At 40.6% G+C, this 22,950-nt stretch overlaps 1 protein-coding gene across 1 annotated transcript in view; it reads right to left on the reverse strand.

Annotated features, from left to right (window-relative positions):
- LOC126184995 (protein-serine O-palmitoleoyltransferase porcupine) overlaps nt 1–17,934 on the reverse strand; it is a 114,080-nt gene extending 96,146 nt beyond the window's left edge. Inside the window, exons 1-3 of the mRNA XM_049927707.1 lie at nt 17,304–17,934; nt 6,592–6,847; nt 6,310–6,511 (exon numbers count right to left, since the gene is read on the reverse strand). Of these exons, the coding sequence (XP_049783664.1) occupies nt 6,310–6,511; nt 6,592–6,823 (434 nt within the window). The 5' untranslated portion in view covers nt 6,824–6,847; nt 17,304–17,934. The remainder of the gene's footprint in view (nt 1–6,309; nt 6,512–6,591; nt 6,848–17,303) is intronic.
- Between the last annotated feature and the right edge of the window lie 5,016 nt (nt 17,935–22,950).

Genomic DNA, 22,950 nt, shown 5'->3' on the forward strand with positions numbered 1-22,950 from the left:
TGAAAACAACACAAGTTACGTAATAGGGTGCACTGATTCTGATTTCACAATCAGAAACGTTGTAGGATGTCTAGATTTAAAGTTATAGCTGGAGGTCCTATGATATTAAAAGCCTGTGTGCATGGGTTAATATCTAGCTGGATCAACAAGCCATGTTTGATGTATGATTGTGTGTGTATTCTCAAGGTTACCCTGCTTCATGCTTCTGTGGAATGATAAGTGTACAGTAGTAAAAAGAAACAGGCAGACTTGGACAAGTTCTAGCTTGTCCGCAAGCTACAGCATGCAGGCAGGTTTCAATATGTTCTTTAAAATTAGTTCCCATGCAATTTCCCCTGTTTGTCCATATCTCTGATTCGAAGGTGACTAGAGAATAGTTCATGCTCGTATGGTTCTGTGTTTTATTAATCAACAATCACAGTAACATGCAATTAAGTGATTCTGTATAAGACGATTCAGCAATTCGGTATATGGTGATTCAATAAACGAAAGAAGAATAGGCCAAATGTGCGATTTGTACAGACTACTTTTGCTACATTTGTGGCAAGTATATGACATCCGACCAGTGCAAGAACATGACCAGAAAGTGACATATAGCTCACAAACATTACTTCGATTGTGAAATCGGAGATCAAACAAAATCCTGGGCTCCTCATCTCTTTTGCACCGTCTGCTACTCCATCCTAACCCAGTCATTAAACAGTAAGTGAAATCTAATGACTTTAGCTGTTCCCATGATCTGATGGGAGCAGAATGATCACCACTCAAATTCTTATTTCTGCTTGGCCAACATTTCCAAGTACAGCAAGAACAAGAAGTCAAAAATTGTGTATCCAGATAGTCAGTCTGCTCTATGCTCTAAGGCCTGTGGCACATGGCACAGATTACCCAGTACCAATTGCTCCTCCATCCGATGCAATGAGCAATGATTAAAGTGATACTGAAGGTAATGACAGTGATGCTGGAGCTATGGAATACATGAATGATCTCAACAATGACATTAAAAAGCCACATTTAATCAGCCAAGCTGAACTGGATGACGTGGTTCGTGTTTTTTCACCTGTCGAAAGAAAAATCTGAACTATTGGTTTCCAGACTGAAGGAGTGGAACTTACTTGAGGGACGTGCTACAGTTATGCATTTTTTGCATCGCCACATGAAGTTTGTAGCATACTATGCTATTGAACGTGGTGTTTGCTTCTATAATGATGTGACAGGACTCATAAAGGAACTACATAACAAATACATTGCAGAAGAGCGGAGACTTTTTAATGATTCTAGCTCAAGCAGTCTCAAAGCTGCACTACTACACAATGGCAACCAGAAACCATCACTTCCTATTGCTTATGCAGTGGGAATGAAGGAAACTTTTGAAACAATGAACACTCTCTTGATGCTGAATAAGTACTCTGAGCATAATTGAAATATCTGAGTTGATTTGAAGGTTGGAGTCGTCCAATTAGGATTGTAGACTGGGTATAAAATGCACACGTGCTTTCTTTGCCTGTGGAGTAGTCGTGATGACGAGAATCACTACATAGTGAAAAGCTGGCCACCCAGAAATTTACCTGTAGTCAGACAGCACAACATTCAACATGTACCTCGAGGTCCACAATCCAGGTTAGAGCTCATGGAATGAGAACCAGCAGCTTGGGATGTATTTGTGATTTTAGTGCACAACTTTCTTGGGAACCACAGAGCAGACAACTATGCAGAAATTGTGGACAACTTGCTAACAGCCTTCCAGCACCTCGGTTACTGAATGTCACTAAAGATTCATTTCTTGCATTTGCATATCTCCTCTTTTTGTCAAATGTTGGAGCTGTGAGTGACAAGCACAGTGAAAGATTCCACCAGAACATGTCCACCATGGAAGCAAATATCAAGCCTGCTTCAATCTGAACATGACAAGGGGTTACTGTGGTTTTTGCACAGAGCAACGGAAGACGTTCACAGTTGGAAAGCAAAAAGCTCTACACACTTTCAAACCAAGCCATTGTCAATCTTAGTGCAACTAAGGGTCCCTGACTCATTTCAGAGGGAATTAAAAATTTATAATTCAATTCTTAATTATAATATTTAGTGTTTTCATCCCAAAGTATGCACATTAATTTCCCTAAAATTTCTCACATTCGCAATTCAACACAGTTAATAGCATTTTCCTTGATAACCATCACACGTACATAACTTTTTTTCCTGACGCACCAGAGAAAATCCGGCTGCAGCTCTGTATTCAGCATATATGAATTACTATAAGGAATGGATTATGTTTAATTGTGTTGTGTACTATAAACTATTTTAAAATTGTAACATATGTGAATGCTCAGTAGAATATTAAGATGAAATAAAATCGACCAGGGACAACAAAATGCATCAGTAGTGCCAGAAGGAGACACTGTAACTGTGGCCAAAATTCCGGTCTGATTGAGGGACAATCATTTTACAATATGATGAGGTACATAACCAGAAAACGTTTCTGTTAATCCTTCATTTAGTTGTATACTTTGTATCACTCATTTAAGATGTGGGGGACGGCACTCGTTAAGTTTATCCATTACATACAATGACAGAAAGAAAATCCCAACACCAAGAAAGAGTTGGGCGACACAAACAGAAGTTGGTAGGTATGTGTCTACATCTGAAAGACGACACCTATTCAAATAACGTGCCAGTCACATAAGAGTGGTAAGAGTAGCAGCACTCTGATGATGCAAATCAAGTTTGCTTTAAATATGCACTGTAACGGTCATTAATGTTAGTTACCTTTGAGATTGGACATAGTAAACTGATGTTAGTCAAGAATGGCTTTAAGATAACGAAGACACCATTATCAACAACTCACTCACTTTGAACGAGGCCATGTAATAGAGCTATGAGAAGCTGGATATTCCTTCCGTGATACTGCAGAAAGATTTGGCAGGAATGTAGCCACTGTACATGACTGCTGCCAGCAATGGTCACAGGAAAGTGTGGTTGCAAGAGGACTGGGCTCCAGATGGCACGTGGCACTACCAAGAGGGAAGGCCATCGTGTTCGACATATGGCAGTGGCACGTTGTACTCCATCTGCAACAGCAGCAAGTCAAGCAGTAGTTGGCACCACAGTGACTCAGTGAACTGTTATATATTGGTTACTTCAAGAACAGCTCTTGTAGTGTGCATTCCATTGACCCCAAGTCACCAGCATTTGCGACTTCAATAGTGCCACGCAAGAGCTCATTGGGGAGGGGGGGGGGAGGCGCGGAGTGGAGGACTTTTGTGTTTTCTAATGAAAACCGGTTCTGTCCTGGTGCCAGTGACTGCCACAAGTAGCTTCAAAGGAGGCCGACGAGTGCCTGCAAAAAACCTGTCTGTGGCCTAGACACACTGGACATACATCTGAAGTTATGGTCTGGGGTGCAGTTTCGTATGACAGCAGCAGCAGGATGTGGTTATCCCACACATCCTGACTGCAAATCTGTACGTTAGTCTGGTGATTTGACCTATTGTGCTGCCATTCATGAACAGTATTGCAGGGGAGTTTTCCAACACGATAACTCTCACACACATACTGCTGATGTAACACAACATGCTCTACAAAGTTTTGACATGTTTCCTTGGCCTGCTTGACCATCAGACCTGTCTCCATTTGAGCATGTATGGGACATCATTGGACGACAGCTTCAGTGTCATCCACAACCAGCATTAACTGTCACTGTACTGACTGACCAAGCACAAAAGGTACGGAACTTCATCCCACAAACTGACATTGGCACCTGTATGACACAATGCATGCACATTTGCATGCTTGCATTCAACAATCTGTGGTTATACTGGTTATTAGTACCAGCATTCCTCATTTGCAATAGCTTTCTCATGCCCACATTAACTTGTTAATTTCTTGAGCTTACGTAAACCTGTACACTTTCACATTAATCATTTAAATATTGTATCTAGACCAATGTATTCCCGACATTACATTACTCAAAATTAATCATTTCTTGGTGTTGGGACTTCTTTTCCCATCAGTGTAAATGCAAAGAGTAGTACAACTACAGTGGAACATTGCTTCTTAAGTTGATGGGAGGGGGTCGGGGGAGGGGGGTGGGGGTACAGTGCTGTTACCACTGTAGGAACACAGTATTAGCAGTAAGATAATCTTGTGTAATGAGATGAAATAGTAGTTAATAGGATGTTTTGTTTTGTATGTTCAGCAGTGGTTTTTTTCTATGACAGCTTTGAAGCGAATTCTGTACCTGTAGTTTGAGTCTGATAAGTGGACTTAGGTACAATTTTTTTTTTTCCACTTTATCTATTTGTTGTGCAGTTTTTCTTCGGGAGGGTAGTAGCTTGTTTTCCAGTTTATAGCTCATTCATTTCACAATTCATTCTAAATGAACACACTGACTATTAATTATTTACTCATTGATCTTATGAAGACTTTTGTGATAAATTATAACAGAGAGAGCAATGAATGAGTCTGATAGTGGCACAACAGTAGCAGTCAAAACTGCACTCTTCAGCATCCTCTAGCAAAACTTCAGAAGAATATGATAAAGTCAGTGTAGTCAAACAAAAAAAGGCATCAAGTAAAAATAAAATTACTTTTACGAGAAAGTTTTAAATACTGAAATGTTGGATTATTCACTCTTTTCTTACTTTTTGCAATTAAATTGAATGAGAATTGGGAGCATAAAGTTGATTGTGTTAATATAGGTTAATTTTGGCTTATGCACCATTATTAGTAAATAAGAAATTACAGCCAGAATATTAGATTTTTAAACTTTTTCAGTGTTTTTGATATTTAAATTTAGGAAATTTTAAATTTTATAATCAGTTTGATAGATTGGTTAAAACTTAAAAATCATCTGAAGGCAGATCCACTGTGTTAAAAATTTTGTGTACAGTGTTACTCAGATCAAACTTTTGGTGATACAGTAGAGTACCACTGCATGGTTTAGATTGGTACCAGGCCAGTATTATGAGGGCTTGTTGAAAAGTAGTGACTATGAATTTTTCCATGTGAAAACTTCTAAAGCATTTCAGAAAAAACAAATGTTATTAACATTCTACATCTTTATTTTATGTGTCTACATGATTTATTTCTCAACACAGTCACCCTGGCAATGACAACATTCCTTCCAACAAAAGACCAGGATGTTGATACCATCACTGTAGAACCTCTGACTCTGTTGACGGGATCACAACCTCACCTCTGCTTGCACCACATCATCACTATCAAATTGAAGGTGTCCTTTAAAATTCTGGAAACAGATGAAAATTGGATGGGGCCCAGTCAGGACTGTATGGAGAATGATTAGTGACAGTGAACCCAAGGCACTGGATTGTTGCATATGTTGCAGTGCTTGTGTGTGGTCTGGCATTGTCATGCTGAAGGAGAGGGTGCTCCATTTGTGGGTGAACTCTACTTAGCCTGTTAGCAGCAGCTGATGTAAGTTGCCGAATACTGCAGACTGGGCCTGCTCGTGACCCATAAATATGGTTGTTGAGTTGCCCAAAAGAAGATGACGATGTTGGCACGTATCTGATGGTGTGATGTCAGCTTGAAGTACTGAACCATCTGAACATCTTTGTGACTAGAATTCGACATGGATCTGAACTGTTCTTGAAGGACTCCCATAAAAATGCATTTTAGTTGCCACAGTTTTGGGTTATTTACACAAGCCAGTTCTTGAACCTTATACCTGGATCAGCTGATCTGAAGCTGCAAATAACATCGCCATACACACTGATGTCACAGCTGCTCATGGCTTTGCACTGTCTGCCTATGCCCAGGAACCACTGATGTACAGACTCATAGTGTCTACCTGATATGTTGCTTAGTGGGGCATACTGACAACCCTCTGCTGCCTACTTCACATCCATTACAGTATTTCATCATGGATATTAGGAGATAACTTACAAAATACACTCTTCATTTATCAGAGTCTGCAGAGTTAGTAGCTTCCTAAAAGAGAAGTGTCGAACGACAAAAAAAGCTGGTAGTGTAGACTGATCACCTGACTTGTATTATACCTGTAAGGAACTGTGCTGGGAAGTACTGTACTGTAAATAAATCTTAATATAATTATGAAACTTTGGATTTCAATCATCATTTGACTGCACTGATTTGGGTGCACTATGTGAGAGTGAAATAGTGTATCAGAGAGAGAGAGAGAGAGAGAGAGAGAGAGAGAGAGAGAGAGAGAGAGAGAGAGCCCGAGCACAAGCACAAGCAGGGCAAACACAGATAAATGAATAAGCGAGCATTTGAAACAATTATTTTTTAAAATCTTTCTTTTACTGATATGTTTCAGAAACTTCTACTTACCAGATAATGAGAAAACCGACTGAAACAACTCCCATGATTGGACCTCTATGCCTTTTCAAAAAACATGAGACAAGAAACAGCAGGAAATAGGCACCGGTAGCAAATCCTATTATGTAATACATGGTACTGTGGAAAAAGTGATGTAATATCACCAGACCAGTTCCAGCAGAAACAGAATGGCATACCAGTGCTGGAACCTTCACTGAAAATGTGATATATATTAGAATCAAATAAATGTACATAGTGAGGATTGTCAAGTAAAACATTTTCTTATTAACATACCCCACTGGGTCGAGGCACGGAAGAGAAAACACCAAAGTAATAATTTGCCTATGTGGTTCAGGCCATCTCTTAATGTAGGTTCGATACAGAGTTCTAAAAGTTCTGTAACTCTGACACTGTCTGTTCCATCATCCTCCTCATACCAAAGATGTGTGGATGGTACATACAAATCCTCGTAAACTGGTGACATATCATCCATTTCGTCAACAAAATCATAGTCAAAATCATTCATGGTTTACTGTCCACTTCAATTAACCTATTAAAACAAAAGAAAAGAAAATCACTGCAGAAAACAGCAAGGAAAAGTTAAAGCAACCTAATTACTTGAAGAAATTTTATTTGAATATTTTCATTAGCTTGGAGGTAACGTTATTTCATTAGTGTCATCGCTCAAGATAGACTACACTACGTATTATGATTTAACTTCCCAACAAGGTCATTAGGTCCAGACAGAAAATTCTACCACTTCATCCCTTGCCACAATAAGAAAGTACTGCTAAATATACCTGCTGCGTAAACTACTATAGGAAAAGCTGGAATAAGAGCACCATCAGTGTAACATACACAATCATAAGTTACAGGTGCATGTAACATATGATGGCATGAGAATTGCATAAGAAACATTTTACATAAAGAATTAGCTTTGGGAAATATAAATAATGGAAATGCATCACCATATAGTTGAGGCATTGAATGATCGATTGGAACAAAACTAAACAAGACTGAAACAACATAGACATACAAAGACTCTCTCTCTCTCTCTCTCTCTCTCTCTCTCTCTCTCTCTCTCTCTCTCTGCACAGCTACACTGTCACAGTGGACTAGTTGCACCAGTACTGCAACTGGATTGGGTGAGAGGCTATATCAGATAAAGTGGGTGAAGGGAGACAATGTGAGGTGGGTACTGAGGGGAGAAATGGGGAGACAGAAAGATAACTGATTGCTGAGACAGGGAGTCAGGATGGTTACTGAATGGGAATGTGACACTGACGAGCTTTGTCTGATGCAGGGTGAGGTGTGTTGTGTGTGGTGCACAGACGTGGAGGAGTGGACAGGGAGAGGGAAATAGAACAAAGGACGAGAGAGACTGGAAAGGAGAGTGGTGGTACAGAATTGTGGGGAGCTGGGGACATGGTTTGAGATGGCTGGGGGACAGGGCCTAGTGAGGATTGAAGCTGAGAATATAATTGTGTGCCACAAACAAATCACCCTACCTACACTAGACTGAGTTCACTGATACCACATTACTATCCCGTGCACTTACTGATTCCTCTCAGCTACCAACCATCCTCCCCTCTAACCCCCCTACCCCCACCCAGCACCAATCTCCCATCATTCACTCCACCTGGTATAACCCCTCATCCTAGTTGTGCTTCAGTGTCAGTAAAATTTAACCAGCTGGGCAACACAGCCGTAGACATTTATATGTATGTGCATGCATGTTGTACAAATAAACTCAAGAGTCTCATTATGCACCTATCGATCACTCAACACATCACATCAACAATATGGCAAGTTGCTACATGTACTCCTCCCATTTTCAGCGTGAATTTTCACTCTGCAGGGGAGAGTGTGCTGATTTGAAACTCCATGCCTTATTAAAACTGTGTGCTGGACATGAAAAGATGAAGTACTGGTGGAAATAAAGCTGTGAGGGTGGATCCTGACCTGTGTTGGGATTGCTCAGTTGGTACAGCACTTGCCCACAAAAGGCAAATTCCCAGGTTCGATCCCCAGTCCAGCACACAATTTTAATCTGCCACGAAGTTTCACTGCTTCCATTATTTATATTCCATGGACATCCATTACTATAATAATGAGAAACCTTTTTACAACATGGATGTCACATTTTCTGAACACTTACCAAAAATAAACTTTAAAAAAAATTCCCAGCAGTGTTTAGGACACGTTAAACACAATATAACTGATCTTGTGTGTCGATTTGTATGTATGTATGTATGTATGTATGAGATGTGGATATATCAGCTCACATAAAAAAATGAAACTGTAATTAAAGCACTGGCTGAAAGCTGAAGGCCAGCGTTCTTGGGACACAAAAACAACAACTGGCAAATACTACGACAGTCTTCTAGACAAACTGAATGAAAAGATATGGAAGGTGAGACCACGCTTAAAAAACTGAGGGTTTTGAAATACAAATTGTTGGAATATACACCACCCTCTTAACTCCATCTATTCACACATCGGAAGTAATCTGTGGCCTGAAAATTTTTCTAGCCAAATGCAGATGCTATGGCAGCTGTAGTGCATTTTCCAGAATTTCCATAATCACACTTTGAAGACAGAACCTACTCTTCAGAAAAATGATGGACTACATTTGTTGATCCATAACAGCACTACATTGAAAACTTGGAGTTTTTTAATGTAAAAACCAGAGTCCTTGACTGCCAGGCCAAAAACTCGGCATCTTGTCCCTGCATTTCCTCACTGAGCTAAAGTATTCTCAAACTGTTGGCTAACTAAACACCTCACTGTGTATTAACTGACTGTATTTCTGCCTCTCATAAAGAGACTGCGGAGATACGAAAGAGTTTATTTCTCAGGACTGTAACTCCATACATCTGCAGGGTGTCTGTAACATTTCTTCTGACAAAAATGAGAGAGGAGGACACATTTCCCATAATGTCACACGTACCATGGAATAGCTACCATTAAAATTCTGTAGAAATTTCATTGCAAAACAAACTTAATGTGCAAAAAATTTACATGTTAGTTAATGGTCACATTTTAGAGTATAATAACTTACTGATGACATGTACATTAGTAATTGTTACAGCGAAAGTTGCTGAGCCCACTCTTAAAGAGATCATTTTTCCCAATATAAATTATCAGTAACTACATCCGAGGCCCCCCCCCCCCCCCCCCCCCCCCCCCGTCTGGCACGACAGCCATTGCCGGGCATTCCAATGCTCCAGGATGACAAGCAACCACTCCTAGGCTTACATGAAAAGGTCACAGCTCAGGTATCAGAAGTGTGAGTCCTATGTTTTCAGGGGGCTCAACCAAAAGGGTACATAGCGAACCCACCACATGGGCTAGTTACCGTGCTGGCTCTGTACCCTAGCATCAGACAACAATGTGAAGGAAAAGATGGAAGGAACTAGGAGGGCACACGCCGGAGACACTAGGTAAGGTGCTCTTCCCCAAATGGCTCACGCTATGGAATAGAAATTTAGTAGTAGATGTCAAACCCCAGAGGGGGACCAGAGAATGCCAAAAGGATGAGATAATTACTCAACAAAACCAAATCGCAAAGCTAACATAACCAGGAGGATAGTGGGGCCAACATAAACAAGGACACCAGGAGAGGTAGAGGAGAGGGCGGAGGGGAAGGAGCAAAGGCAAGAAAGGAGGGGAAGGGAAAGGAAATGCAGCCTGGGAAAGAAGAAAGGCTGCAATAGCTCAGGGCCCTGTGCTCGCCACGCACATACTCACGAAAGGACTGTGAGCCCCCTGGGGGCAAGTGCTGTTCTGTTCGAACTACCTTGATGATACTGTCATCTCAGGTTGTACGACAGAGGAACACACTGCCAATTTGCGTACTCTTTTTTCGAGTGCTGTCAGATGCAGGAGTCAAGTGTTGTCTCAAAAAGTGTGGCCTTTTTCAGACAGAACTACAATACTTAGGTCATGTGATAAATAGTCAGTGTGTACAACCCCCCCCCCCCCCCCAAACCTCATTTGCATGCAATCTGACCTGCCTGTTCTTTACGATGTATCTGCACTGCAGTCTGTCCCAATAAAGCAAGCAAAGCATCATTTTAAAATAAAATTTTGAAAATTAGAGACAATGTTGATAATATCATAATCAAGGTAGAACCAAATGCAGCGAAGAGAAGCTGCAAGGATAAGTATACAACAAGGAATGTAGCAGCAATAGAAGTCATTTTCATCTTACATTCCCTCCTTTCAAGATACTGTCCATTCTGTTCAACTGCCCTAAATCTAGATCTGCATAGCTACTCCCCATGTCACCATACAGGGTGTGGCGGAGGGTTTAGTCATTGCCTTCCCTGTTCCACTCATAAATAGAGCATGGGAGAAACAACTGTCTATATACACTCCTGGAAATGGAAAAAAGAACACATTGACACCGGTGTGTCAGACCCACCATACTTGCTCCGAACACTGCGAGAGGGCTGTACAAGTAATGATCACACGCACGGCACAGCGGACACACCAGGAACCGCGGTGTTGGCCGTCGAATGGCGCTAGCTGCGCAGCATTTGTGCACCGCCGCCGTCAGTGTCAGCCAGTTTTCCGTGGCATACGGAGCTCCATCGCAGTCTTGAACACTGGTAGCATGCCGCGACAGCGTGGACGTGAACCGTATGTGCAGTTGACGGACTTTGAGCGAGGGCGTATAGTGGGCATGCGGGAGGCCGGGTGGACGTACCGCCGAATTGCTCAACACGTGGAGCGTGAGGTCTCCACAGTACATCGATGTTGTCGCCAGTGGTCGGCAGAAGGTGCACGTGCCTGTCGACCTGGGACCGGACCGCAGCAACGCACGGATGCACGCCAAGACCGTAGGATCCTACGCAGTGCCGTAGGGGACCGCACCGCCACTTCCCAGCAAATTAGGGACACTGTTGCTCCTGGGGTATCGGCAAGGACCATTCGCAACCGTCTCCATGAAGCTGGGCTACGGTCCCGCACACCGTTAGGCCGTCTTCCGCTCACGCCCCAACATCGTGCATCCCGCCTCCAGTGGTGTCGCGGCAGGTGTGAATGGAGGGACGAATGGAGACGTGTCGTCTTCAGCGATGAGAGTCGCTTCTGCCTTGGTGCCAATGATGGTCGTATGCGTGTTTGGCGCCGTGCAGGTGAGCGCCACAATCAGGACTGCATACGACTGAGGCACACAGGGCCAACACCCGGCATCATGGTGTGGGGAGCGATCTCCTACACTGGCCGTACACCACTGGTGATCGTCGAGGGGACACTGAATAGTGCACGGTACATCCAAACCGTCATCGAACCCATCGTTCTACCATTCCTAGACCGGCAAGGGAACTTGCTGTTCCAACAGGACAATGCACGTCCGCATGTATCCTGTGCCACCCAACGTGCTCTAGAAGGTGTAAGTCAACTACCCTGGCCAGCAAGATCTCCGGATCTGTCCCCCATTGAGCATGTTTGGGACTGGATGAAGCGTCGTCTCACGCGGTCTGCACGTCCAGCATGAACGCTGGTCCAACTGAGGCGCCAGGTGGAAATGGCATGGCAAGCCGTTCCACAGGACTACATCCAGCATCTCTACGATCGTCTCCATGGGAGAATAGCAGCCTGCATTGCTGCGAAAGGTGGATATACACTGTACTAGTGCCGACATTGTGCATGCTCTGTTGCCTGTGTCTATGTGCCTGTGGTTCTGTCAGTGTGATCATGTGATGTATCTGACCCCAGGAATGTGTCAATAAAGTTTCCCCTTCCTGGGACAATGAATTCACGGTGTTCTTATTTCAATTTCCAGGAGTGTAGCTCTGTATGAGCCCTTAATTTCTCGTATCTTAGTTTAATGATCCTCACATGCAGTGTATGTTGGCAGCAGTAGAATAGTTTGGCAGTCAGCTTCAAATGCCAGTTCTCTAAATGTTCTCAATAGTATTTCTTGAAAAGAACATTGCATTCCCTCTAGAGATGCCCATTTGAGTTTGCACAGCATCTGTCTAACACTTATATGTTGTTCAAACCTACTGGTAACAAATCTAGCAACCTGCCTCTGAATTGTTTCAATGTCTTCCTTCAATCTGACCTGGTATGAATCCCAAACACTCGAGCAGTACTCAAGAATAAGTCACACAGTGTTCTATATGTGGTCACCTCTAAAGGTGAACCACTCGTTCATCAAATTCACCCAATAAACCGAAGTCGACCATCTGCCTTCCCTACCACAATTCTCACGTGCTAATTCCATCTCTTATCTCTTTCCAATGTTATGCCCAGATATTTAAATGACTTGACTGTGTCAAGCGGCACGTTAGTAACACTATATTCGAACATTACAGGTTTGTTCTTCCTATTCATCTGCATTAACTTACATTTTTCCACATTAAGAATTAGCTGCCATTTGTCAAAGTCCCTTGGTGTTTCTGACAGAATTACAATGTAATAGGCAAACTTCGAAGTTTTTACTACTTCTCTCTCAACTTATTCCTTCTCCATATTTTTCTTTGGTTTTCTTTATTGCTTACTCAATATAAAGACTGACTAATGTATTGAGGGTAGGCTACAACCCCCTGCCTTACTTCCTTGTCAACTGATGCTTCCCATTCATGCCCACTGACTCTCATAACTGCAGTCTGGTTTCTGTACTAGAGATAAATAATAACCATTCACTAACTTGTACTTCACACCTGCTACCTTCACAATTTAAAAGATTGTATTCCAACCAACATTGCCAAAAGCTTTCTCCAAACCTAGAAATGCTATAAATGTAGGTTTACCTTTCCTTAACCTATCTTCTAAGATTAGAATTGCCTCACATTCCTCCACAACCTAGACTGACTGTCCCTGAGATCAGCTTCTACCAGTTTTTCCATTCTTCTGTAAATGATTCATGTCAGTATTCTGCCATCATAATTTACTGATCTGATAGTTTAGTAATATTCACAGATGCAAGCACCTGCTTTCTTTGAAATTGGAATTATTACATTCTTCTTTCCAACTGTCCCATAATTCTTCCACACCATGTGAAACAGTTTTCTCATTGCTGGCTCTTCCAAGAATATCAAAAATTCTTAAGGAATGTTGTCTACTCCAGTGGCCTCGTTTTGACTTAGGTCTTTCACTGTTCTATCAAATTCTTCTCACAGTATCATTACTCCCTCTTCCATTACTATAATATTGCCTTCACATTCATTTCCATTGTTTACAACCCCTATACATTCCTTCCAACTTTCAAGTTTCCCTTCTTTGCTTCATACTGGCTTGCCATCTGAATTCTTGATAATCATACAGTTGCTTCTCTTTTCTCCAAAAATTGCTCTAATTTTTCTGTAGGCAGTATCCCCTTTTTGCGAAGTTACATGTGTTTCTATAACCTTATTTTTTTTCCTTTAGTCATTCCTGCTTAGCCATTTTGCACTTACTGTCAATCTTATTTTTAGACACCTGTACTCTCTTTTGCCCACTTCATTTGCTGCATATTTATATTTTCTCCTTTCACAAATTAAATTCAGTATCAACGATCTTTCGTGATTCTTAAGCCAAGTGTTAGCAATGATTAAATTGTGCTCTGTACAAAATTCTACCACACTGGTTCCTCTTTCATTCCTTTCCCCCATACCATATTCGTGAACTATTTATTATCTTTTTTTACTAAATTCCAGTCAACTGTAACAATCTCCTTTCACTACCTGAATAATTTCCTTTATCTCAACATACATGCTCTCAATCTCTTCATTATCAGCAGACCTAAGTGGTATATGCACTTTCACTACTGTGGTGGGTGGTGTGCAGAAGGTAAAAGACAGGGAAATCATCCACACACAATGAACACTAAATAGGACTTCTTGTTGTTGACATTACACTGTTAATATCTATATGAAACACAGTAACACTTAATTACAATACTTTCTCTCTGTGAGTTGAGAAATAGTTCTGACATCCATATAAAGTTAAAAAAGGGTGAGGAGGATTCCTTTGCTATGCACTATGAGATGCTGCAGCCTGCTGTAATTGACTATATCATAGCCAAGTGATGTACCATGGGCCATGAATAATGCAAAATTCAGTTCCCACATAGAAAAGGACAGTTGCATTCTTAATGAACTGAATACCCAATTGCCAATCTCGGTGGCCACTTTGTGGCATCAAAAAGCTAGATCTTGAGTAGGGGTGGTGATAACTAGTAGAGAGTTTTGCCATTGTTTGGGCAATGTCTCACAGATTGTTCTCCAAACTTATAATCTACATTACAGCAACCATTGGGCACCTCCCACCTCTCCCAGAAATTGTCCTACTGATCTCCCCACTAACTATTTTTAGTGGAATGTTTTATGGTGTTTAGATACTGTTGCTACAATATCTTCTTGCTCCCTTTAATAATTCCATGACTTCTGCCCTTGTTACCCAAAAGGCTACGAGGTGCTCTGCAACTGACCAGCACTCAAACCAATGCAGAACTGTCTGCATGCCACAGATTGCAGAATGGAAATTGTGACTACCGGGTGACATGTTGCCATTCCTGCCTATTCCTGAGCAGTCACAGTGATTGAACACAGCAAATTAGCTGTACAGTGCCCATTTCACCTTTCTGAGCACTTACTATAGTAGCTTCCTTTTGTTCACTGCTTTCCCTGTCCAGTGAATCCAGATCAAGTGCAAGCTGTCAATCACTTGCCATTGAGCAAAGGGTGCAAGGGATGGTGAGCATATTGAGGCTGATACCACAAGGAATCCTGTTGAAGTGCTTAAATTGTGTGCTCTAGCTCCCGTTACACATTAGTGAAATTCCATGGAACCGATGGAGAGTGATGTCTGGGATGTGGAAAGAAGTCATAGATGTCTAAAAAGATATGTGCAATGGGATTATGAGGCTCTCGCCAGGTCTACCCCTCAAGCGGGTAGTTGCAGAGTCCCATACCAAATTGTGGATGTTAAAATTGCCACATAGGATGACGGGTTCAGGAAGCTGCATAGTGACTTCAATAAGAACCTCTCTAAGAGCTTTCCATCTACAACTTCATTTGGAAGCAGGTAGGGGGAACAAATTACACACATTCACTGATAAAGCAACTGCTTGGAAACTGATGGTGAGGGAAAGATGTGACAAGTGGTATGCATTCTTTACATAAACAGCCACTCCTTTAGCACTTTCTCCACTATGGTTTTGCTTTTTGTAGAGAATGTAGCCGTGAAAAAAAAATGGCTCTGAGCAGTATGGGACTTAACATCGATGGTCCTCAGTCCCCTAGAACTTAGAACTACTTAAACCTAACTAACCTAAGGACAGCACACAACACCCAGCCATCACGAGGCAGAGAAAATCCCTGACCCCGCCAGGAATCGAACCCGGGAACCCGGGCGTGGGTAGCGAGAACGCTACCGCACGACCACGAGATGCAGGCTGTAGCCATGAATCCAGTAGTTTTAGTTTCTCCTCATGTGTCCTGAAGCCATTCCTGTTCCACTGCAGCATGGAAGCCATCTTAGCTATGAAATTTTTCTCTTTCCTTCGTCTGCCATTCCTCCATGATGGAAGCAGAGATGGGATTAGGGAGGGCGGGTTACTTTAAGGATACTTGTCCGTTCCTCAGGCAGACATTGATATCAATACCTCTATAAGAATTGGTGTCAGATGATTTGTCAGACAGGAGTGAGGTCACAGTGATTGACTAATCTGTACCAGATATTTCCACCTCAACAGCCTTTTGTATGTACAGGTCCACAGCCACAGTGAATTTCTTGAGGGAAGTCTTTTCACTGGGTATGCTGTTTCATTCTGAGACAATCACTATTTCATTATTTAGTGATTAGCTAAGTTTGCCCCCTTGGACATTACTGAGCTACATCACAACTGAAAATTGTAATGCATACAGCACGATAAATTCCACACATTTGTGTGGAGGAAGCAAGCTGCAATAGCATCACTAATCATGGTTTCCCCACAAACATTGCAGTTACATGGTCAACCATTTCAGACGTGAAATCCATACATAAAAAGAAAAAAATGCTACCCTTACACAGGTTTTGTGACTGTGCCAGCATACAACACATTAAAATACAATGGCGTAATTGTTTAAAATGAATACAATGGCCTGGTCAGCTTCTTAAAATCAAAACTGATGACTAATGGGTAAGGCCTTAGTTGGCAGCTCCTTCTTTGTGTGTTACATTAAATGTTATATCTATATGCTACAGATATTGATTTATTTTGAATTACAGCAAACCAGACAACCTCTGAAACAATGCAGCAGCATGGTGTCACTGCTGATACACAATTAGCATCCACATGTTTTGATTCTACCAACACTGTAGCAGATTATCCATAGGAGATATTTCCGTTTTAAAACTTTTGTAATATTGTTGTGTGAGAAGTTTTGGCATGAGCTCCTGGTCACTTATTACCCCTTTCCATAGACATGTCATTTTAGATATGGAATTACTCATGACTCCACTGCACTGCACACTGTGTGGGTAAACTAGCTCAAGTCGTAAATAAAAGAAAGAATTATGGGGAACACAAAAAAACACAAGGAAAACTGCTGCCAACTGTTATGCTCCTATTTTCTTGAAGTGCAACAGTACTATAACACTCTCAGTTAGTGCCCCCACAGAAAATGTACAGTCTGCCACACTATGCTGACCTGATCTACAGTTTTCAGAACCATAAATGTCACTTGTAACGGTAAGTTCTCTGTCCTACAGACATTTGTAAATTTAAATATTGATGAAACGTGCATAATCTCAGTTTATGGGTGTATGTAAACACTGTCTCTGATCTGATCTACGTTCTATATTATTCCACTACTTAGAAGATTTGAAATATAAACATGTCCACAAACTAACGAAAGTTATAAATACAAAACATTTAAGTGTTACACTTAGTATGCACTTAATTTATGAGAAACTGCTCCTTACCCCTTGATCATACTTGAGAAAGATCTAGAAATTAACCATTATTAAAAATCTTATGGTGAACCACCACAATTCTAGAAAAGCAACTGGTCTGTAATTGAACTTACCGCAGACAGAAAGTTTTCATTTCTGAAACTTCATCTCCAACAATTGTTTCGCAGCTGCTTTGTAATAAAATAGAATTTTACAGCAGTACTCATTCGTAAATTTTCGAACAACTTCCGTGAGTTTCGTTGCTATTCATTGCCGTAGGTTCTGTAATATCGTAGTGCATGTAACGTTTCTTCTGCTGGTAACATCCATAGCTCCAGCCTTACAACTTGTGGCTACGGTTCACAAACACGCATGTGGAAAGCACTGCAAATTTCACTTTAATTCATGGCAAGGCACTAAGAGATTCGAGCAACCATTATACTGTTAACCACGAATTAAAATATAATAACTGCTATACAGTTTACACGAAAGCTAAATGCTAGGATCCTTTATAACTCCTTTGTTCATACATCTACGCTAATGTTTATTTTATTTCTGGCGGGATTACTGCGTACACTATAACACTTGTAAGTGTAGTGCATCTCACTGTGATTTCGCTACATAATTCACTGTAAAATGCAAATACTGTTTCGCTTTACAGCCACATTATGTCTTATACATTCATGTACTTTCCATTTGGAATTTAAATGTTGTTTGTTTGAAAATCATAAACATCCCTGCTATCAAAGATATTATATTTTGACATACCAAACACCGCTGGTACATGAGCGTAAAGAAAACTTCTCCACAGTCTCCTATAGGTCTGCGGGGATAAGGCACATCATTTCTGCACAGACAAATCGTAGCGTGTGGATTGTAAATTGCAGCCGTAAATTTGATCGACATTTCGCAAATCTGTGGGTCCAAATCACAGTTCCGCAGATTAACTGTAGGAGTGAAAATCGCCGCAAATCTGGCGTGTAAGTTGGGTCTGAGTCAGTATCAAACCAGGCTGGCCATGTGATTTTTGGGATGATGCTGCTTGTTTACATTTTGTGATAAAAGTGAAACTTTACTTACGTTTACATACATTTGAGTACCAGCAACAACTATGGCGCAGTATTGTTGTTACAGATGCAAACTAGGACCTGTCAATTTTCATGGCTATGTAAGCAAAGTCTAATTACAATTGTCGTATTGATATGAGTCACTTCATATATTGGAAAACATCAAGACACAGTGTTATAAAGTTATCAACAGCATTGTAGAGCTAATTTCTTTTCTTTTTTTAGCTACATGTTTATGAGACAAGTGGTAGATTTGTAATTTGTAATTTATTTGTGCGAAACATGTAATTACATGCATAGCAATTGGTAGTACAAAACAACAGTATACAATCCAATTTTACATTATATCTACATCCATACTCCTGACGGTGTGTGGCGGAGGGTACCTTGAGTACCTCTATCGGTTCTCCCTTCTATTCCAGTCTCGTATTGTTCGTGGCAAGAAGGATTGTCAGTATGCTTCTGTGTGGGCTCTAATCTCTCTGATTTTATCCTCATGGTCTCTTCGCGAGATATACGTAGGAGGGAGTAATATACTGCTTGACTCTTCGGTGAAGGTATGTTCTCGAAACTTTAACAAAAGCCCGTACCGAGCTACTGAGCGTCTCTCCTGCAGAGTCTTCCACTGGAGTTTATCTATCATCTCCATAACGCTTTCGCGATTACTAAATGATCCTGTAACGAAGCGCGCTGCTCTCCGTTGGATCTTCTCTATCTCTTCTATCAACCCTATCTGGTGCGGATCCCACACTGCTGAGCAGTATTCAAGCAGTGGGCAAACAAGCGTACTGTAAACTACGTCCTTTGTTTTCGGATTGCATTTCCTTAGGATTCTTCCAATGAATCTCAGTCTGGCATCTGCTTTACCGACGATCAACTTTATATGATCATTCCATTTTAAATCACTCATAATGTGTACTCCCAGATAATTTATGGAATTAACTGCTTCCAGTTGCTGACCTGCTATTTTGTAGCTAAATGATAAGGGATCTTTCTTTCTATGTATTGGCAGCACATTACACTTGTCTACATTGAGATTCAATTGCCATTCCCTGCACCATGCGTCAATTTGCTGCAGATCCTCCTGCATTTCAGTACAATTTTCCATTGTTACAACCTCTCGATACACCACAGCATCATCTGCAAAATGCCTCAGTGAACTTCCGATGTCATCCACAAGGTCATTTATGTGTATTGTGAATAGCAACGGTCCTATGACACTCCCCTGCGGCACACCTGAAATCACTCTTACTTCGGAAGACTTCTCTCCATTGAGAATGACATGCTGCGTTCTGTTATCTATGAACTCTTCAATTCAATCCCACAATTGGTCTGATAGTCCACATGCCCTTGCTTTGTCCATTAAACGACTGTGGGGAACTGTATCGAACACCTTTCGGAAGTCAAGAAACACGGCATCTACCTGTGAACCCGTGTCTATGGCCCTCTGAGTCTCGTGGACGAATAGCACGAGCTGGGTTTCACACGACCGTCTTTTTCGAAACCCATGCTGATTCCTACAGAGTAGGAATGTTTCCATCAGGGCCATTAAGCTTTGCTGGTCTTTTGAGATTTCTTGAAAATCAATATTAAAATCTCCACATATGATCACTGTTTTGTTGAAGTTTTTTATAGCATTTAAAGCTGCTTGTAATTGATGACAGAAATCATTTAAGTTCCCATCAGGGCTCCTATACACACAGACGATTATTAATTTTAATGCAGAGAGTTCAACTGTGGATACTTCAAAAACTTTCTCTTCAGCTAACAGTTCAATGGGTTTTATGTTACAATAATCAATGCCACTTTTAACAAATATACATGACCCTCCATGACTGGATGTAATTCTAGAGAATGATGATGAAAGACTGAAGTCTGCAAGTTTTGTGACTGACATTGCATCTTTAGGCAGCCAGTGTTCAGTTATACACATTACAGAAGCGTTTTTTAGTTCATCAGTACATAAAATTTCAACTTCACTTAATTTGTTTAGCAATGATTGGACATTTTGATGAATCAGCATGAAATTAAAGGATTTGTTAGGCTTTGGCATATTGTTAGACTTTGGCATATTTAATTGATCACTTACCTTTACCTTGTCAATAAAAAATCATTCAGGTGTGCTGGAAGTACTGCTTTTCTTTTCCTGACTGCACCTATTCTTTTGTTATCATCTGCAGCAGAATTTTCTTGTGTGAATGGCTCCCCTGGTAGTTGTTCAGCTGCTGATCGTACTGTTGATAATATTACTGCTGGTGTTAGAGCTGGGTCTGCAATTGGTGGAGCTGTTACTGCATTCATTGTTGTTGCTGTGTCTGAATATTGGAGACACCTAGCTCCTTCTTTTGTTGTTGATGTTGGTGAGTGAGGTCTTGCTGGCGTTGTTTCCTTCGAATATTTGGGGGGCCAATCCAGGATGATTTTGCTTTTGAGTGTTTGATGCCTCTTCAAGATAATTTCTTCAATTTTTCCGACGAGCAGTTTTTTCCCCATGTTGTTAACGTGCAATCCATGTAATGTGTGGAATCTGCGCCCAATATTGTTAACATTTACGAGTTCCACATTTCTGAAATGTTTGCAAAGTAATGAAATTTGTTGGTTGGCATTGATTATTTCTTTATTTACGCATGACCAAGATGGTAAGTCATGCTGATGTGGGATGTTCAGCACTAAAACTTTTATGTGGGTCAACTGTCTTAAGCACCTTTTTAGTTCTTGTTTTGCTTTGTGAGTTTCGTTTTTATACACGTCATTTGACCCACCAAATAGCACAACAATGTCTTCAGAGGATAAGTCAGCAACGTCTGTGGATCGTACATGCTTGCAAACTTCTGACATAGAAGCATCAGGCTTTATGTAAGCGATTGTTTGTACACTGGACTGGCCGTTCCGAAGGCGAGCAAATCCACAACCATGACTGTCTGCCATCACAACTATTTTTCTTCGTTTAGGTTTCTCTGCGTGTTTAGAAGGCCCACCAGCCTTATAGCCAAACAATTTAGTATCAGCGCTGGCCAAACACTTGATATTTAGGTCACACAAGTCTTCAGGTCTTTCAGTTTCACTTCCTTTCACAACAGTAATTGAGTTGTTGGGCATTCTTTTGGATGTATCACTCCGCGTATTTGTAGTTTCATATTCAGTTCTGGCCTGTTTTGACAGAAGTACCTTATGATCAACCCGATCAAAAGCCTTTGATAGGTCTAGGAAAACTCCAGCTACTTGCATGCTTTTATCAATTTTGTCAAGAGCTTTCAGCATAAATTGAAGTGTTGCAGTCATGGTGCTACAACCACTTCTGAAACCATGCTGAAAATCTCCCAGGATGTTGTGCTTATTATAATGCTCTAACATATATCTCAGAATTATTTTTTCAATTAACTTGCTAAAAACGGAAGTTAAGGCGAGTGGTCTGTAATTTTCTACTAGTTGTTTGTCACCTTTTTTGTGGAACAGTTTAACAATGGCTAATTTTAGTATGTCAGGGAACACTCCTTCTTTTAAGACACTATTTATTAGATGCACCAAAGGATACGCTAGATTGTTTTCGCACTGTTTAAGTAAAAATGGAGAAACTTCATCCCAGCCAGCGGATTTTTTTGTTTTTTACATTCTCTGATGAGCTGCAAAATATCCTTGATTTCAAGTTCATGGAGTTGATTAGCATCAGAATTGTCCTCAGCAAGACTTCCAACAAGTACTTTATCTGTGGTACAGAAGTCAGATTCTATGATATCTACAGTCATTAAAACGTTACTGATCTCTTGAGGATTGGTGACATCAATATTGTTATTAGATATCTGTATGTTGATATTACTTTTTAGTTTTGTTTTACTGTTTATTATTTCATTTGCTATTGACCAGCAGGTCTTGGAGATACAATCTGAATTTTGTATTTTCGAGTTAATTTTTCAGCCTTCAATCTTTTGACTTGCTTGCGAAACTGGTACTTGTATTGTTTGTATTTATTCCTGTGCTCATTGTTTTTGGTCTCTCTTTGTATCATATACATTTCTTCCATTTTTTCTTTCAGTTCTTTGATAGAATTTCAAATTCCACAAGCCTTGACTGTCTTGCCTTATTCTTATTAATATTTATCTTTCTGATGGGAATAGTGTTATATAGATGATAAGATAATGTACCTAGAAAGGCATCTCATTTATTATTCACTCCTTCGGCTTGAAATACTAGATGCCAAGATTCATGACCAAGGCTCTCTCTCAGTTTGGCAATATTGATAACACAGATATCTATTTTATATTCATAAATTTTCTTTGGTTTTATACAAGGATCTCCCTTTAGCACTAATAATTGGCCTGGATGGTCAGAGATGTGACCATTTACAACAGCAGCTGTGGCAGTATTTTCACAATTATTAATAACATGGTCTATAGAGCTTATACTAGTTGGAGCGACTCTAGTGGGTATGTCTCCCAACAGATCTTTTGCGCCATAAGAATAGATACAGTCTTTGAAGAGTTTGCTTTCTTGGGAACCTTGTAACGTGTTGACATTAATATCCCCTAATAATATAACATTTATATGCTCTTGCTTGGACATTAATTTACATAATACTGTATCAAGTGAATTAAGAAATAATTAAAAATTTCCATTTGGTTATCTATACAATGCTAAGATGAAGTATACAACAGTCAAGCATTTTAACTTAATTGCTACAATTTCACTGTGCAAATCAGTGGATTACTCGTTTACC

Source organism: Schistocerca cancellata, chromosome 4 (assembly GCF_023864275.1).
Source record: "Schistocerca cancellata isolate TAMUIC-IGC-003103 chromosome 4, iqSchCanc2.1, whole genome shotgun sequence".
In the NCBI taxonomy this organism is placed as follows: domain Eukaryota; kingdom Metazoa; phylum Arthropoda; class Insecta; order Orthoptera; family Acrididae; genus Schistocerca; species Schistocerca cancellata.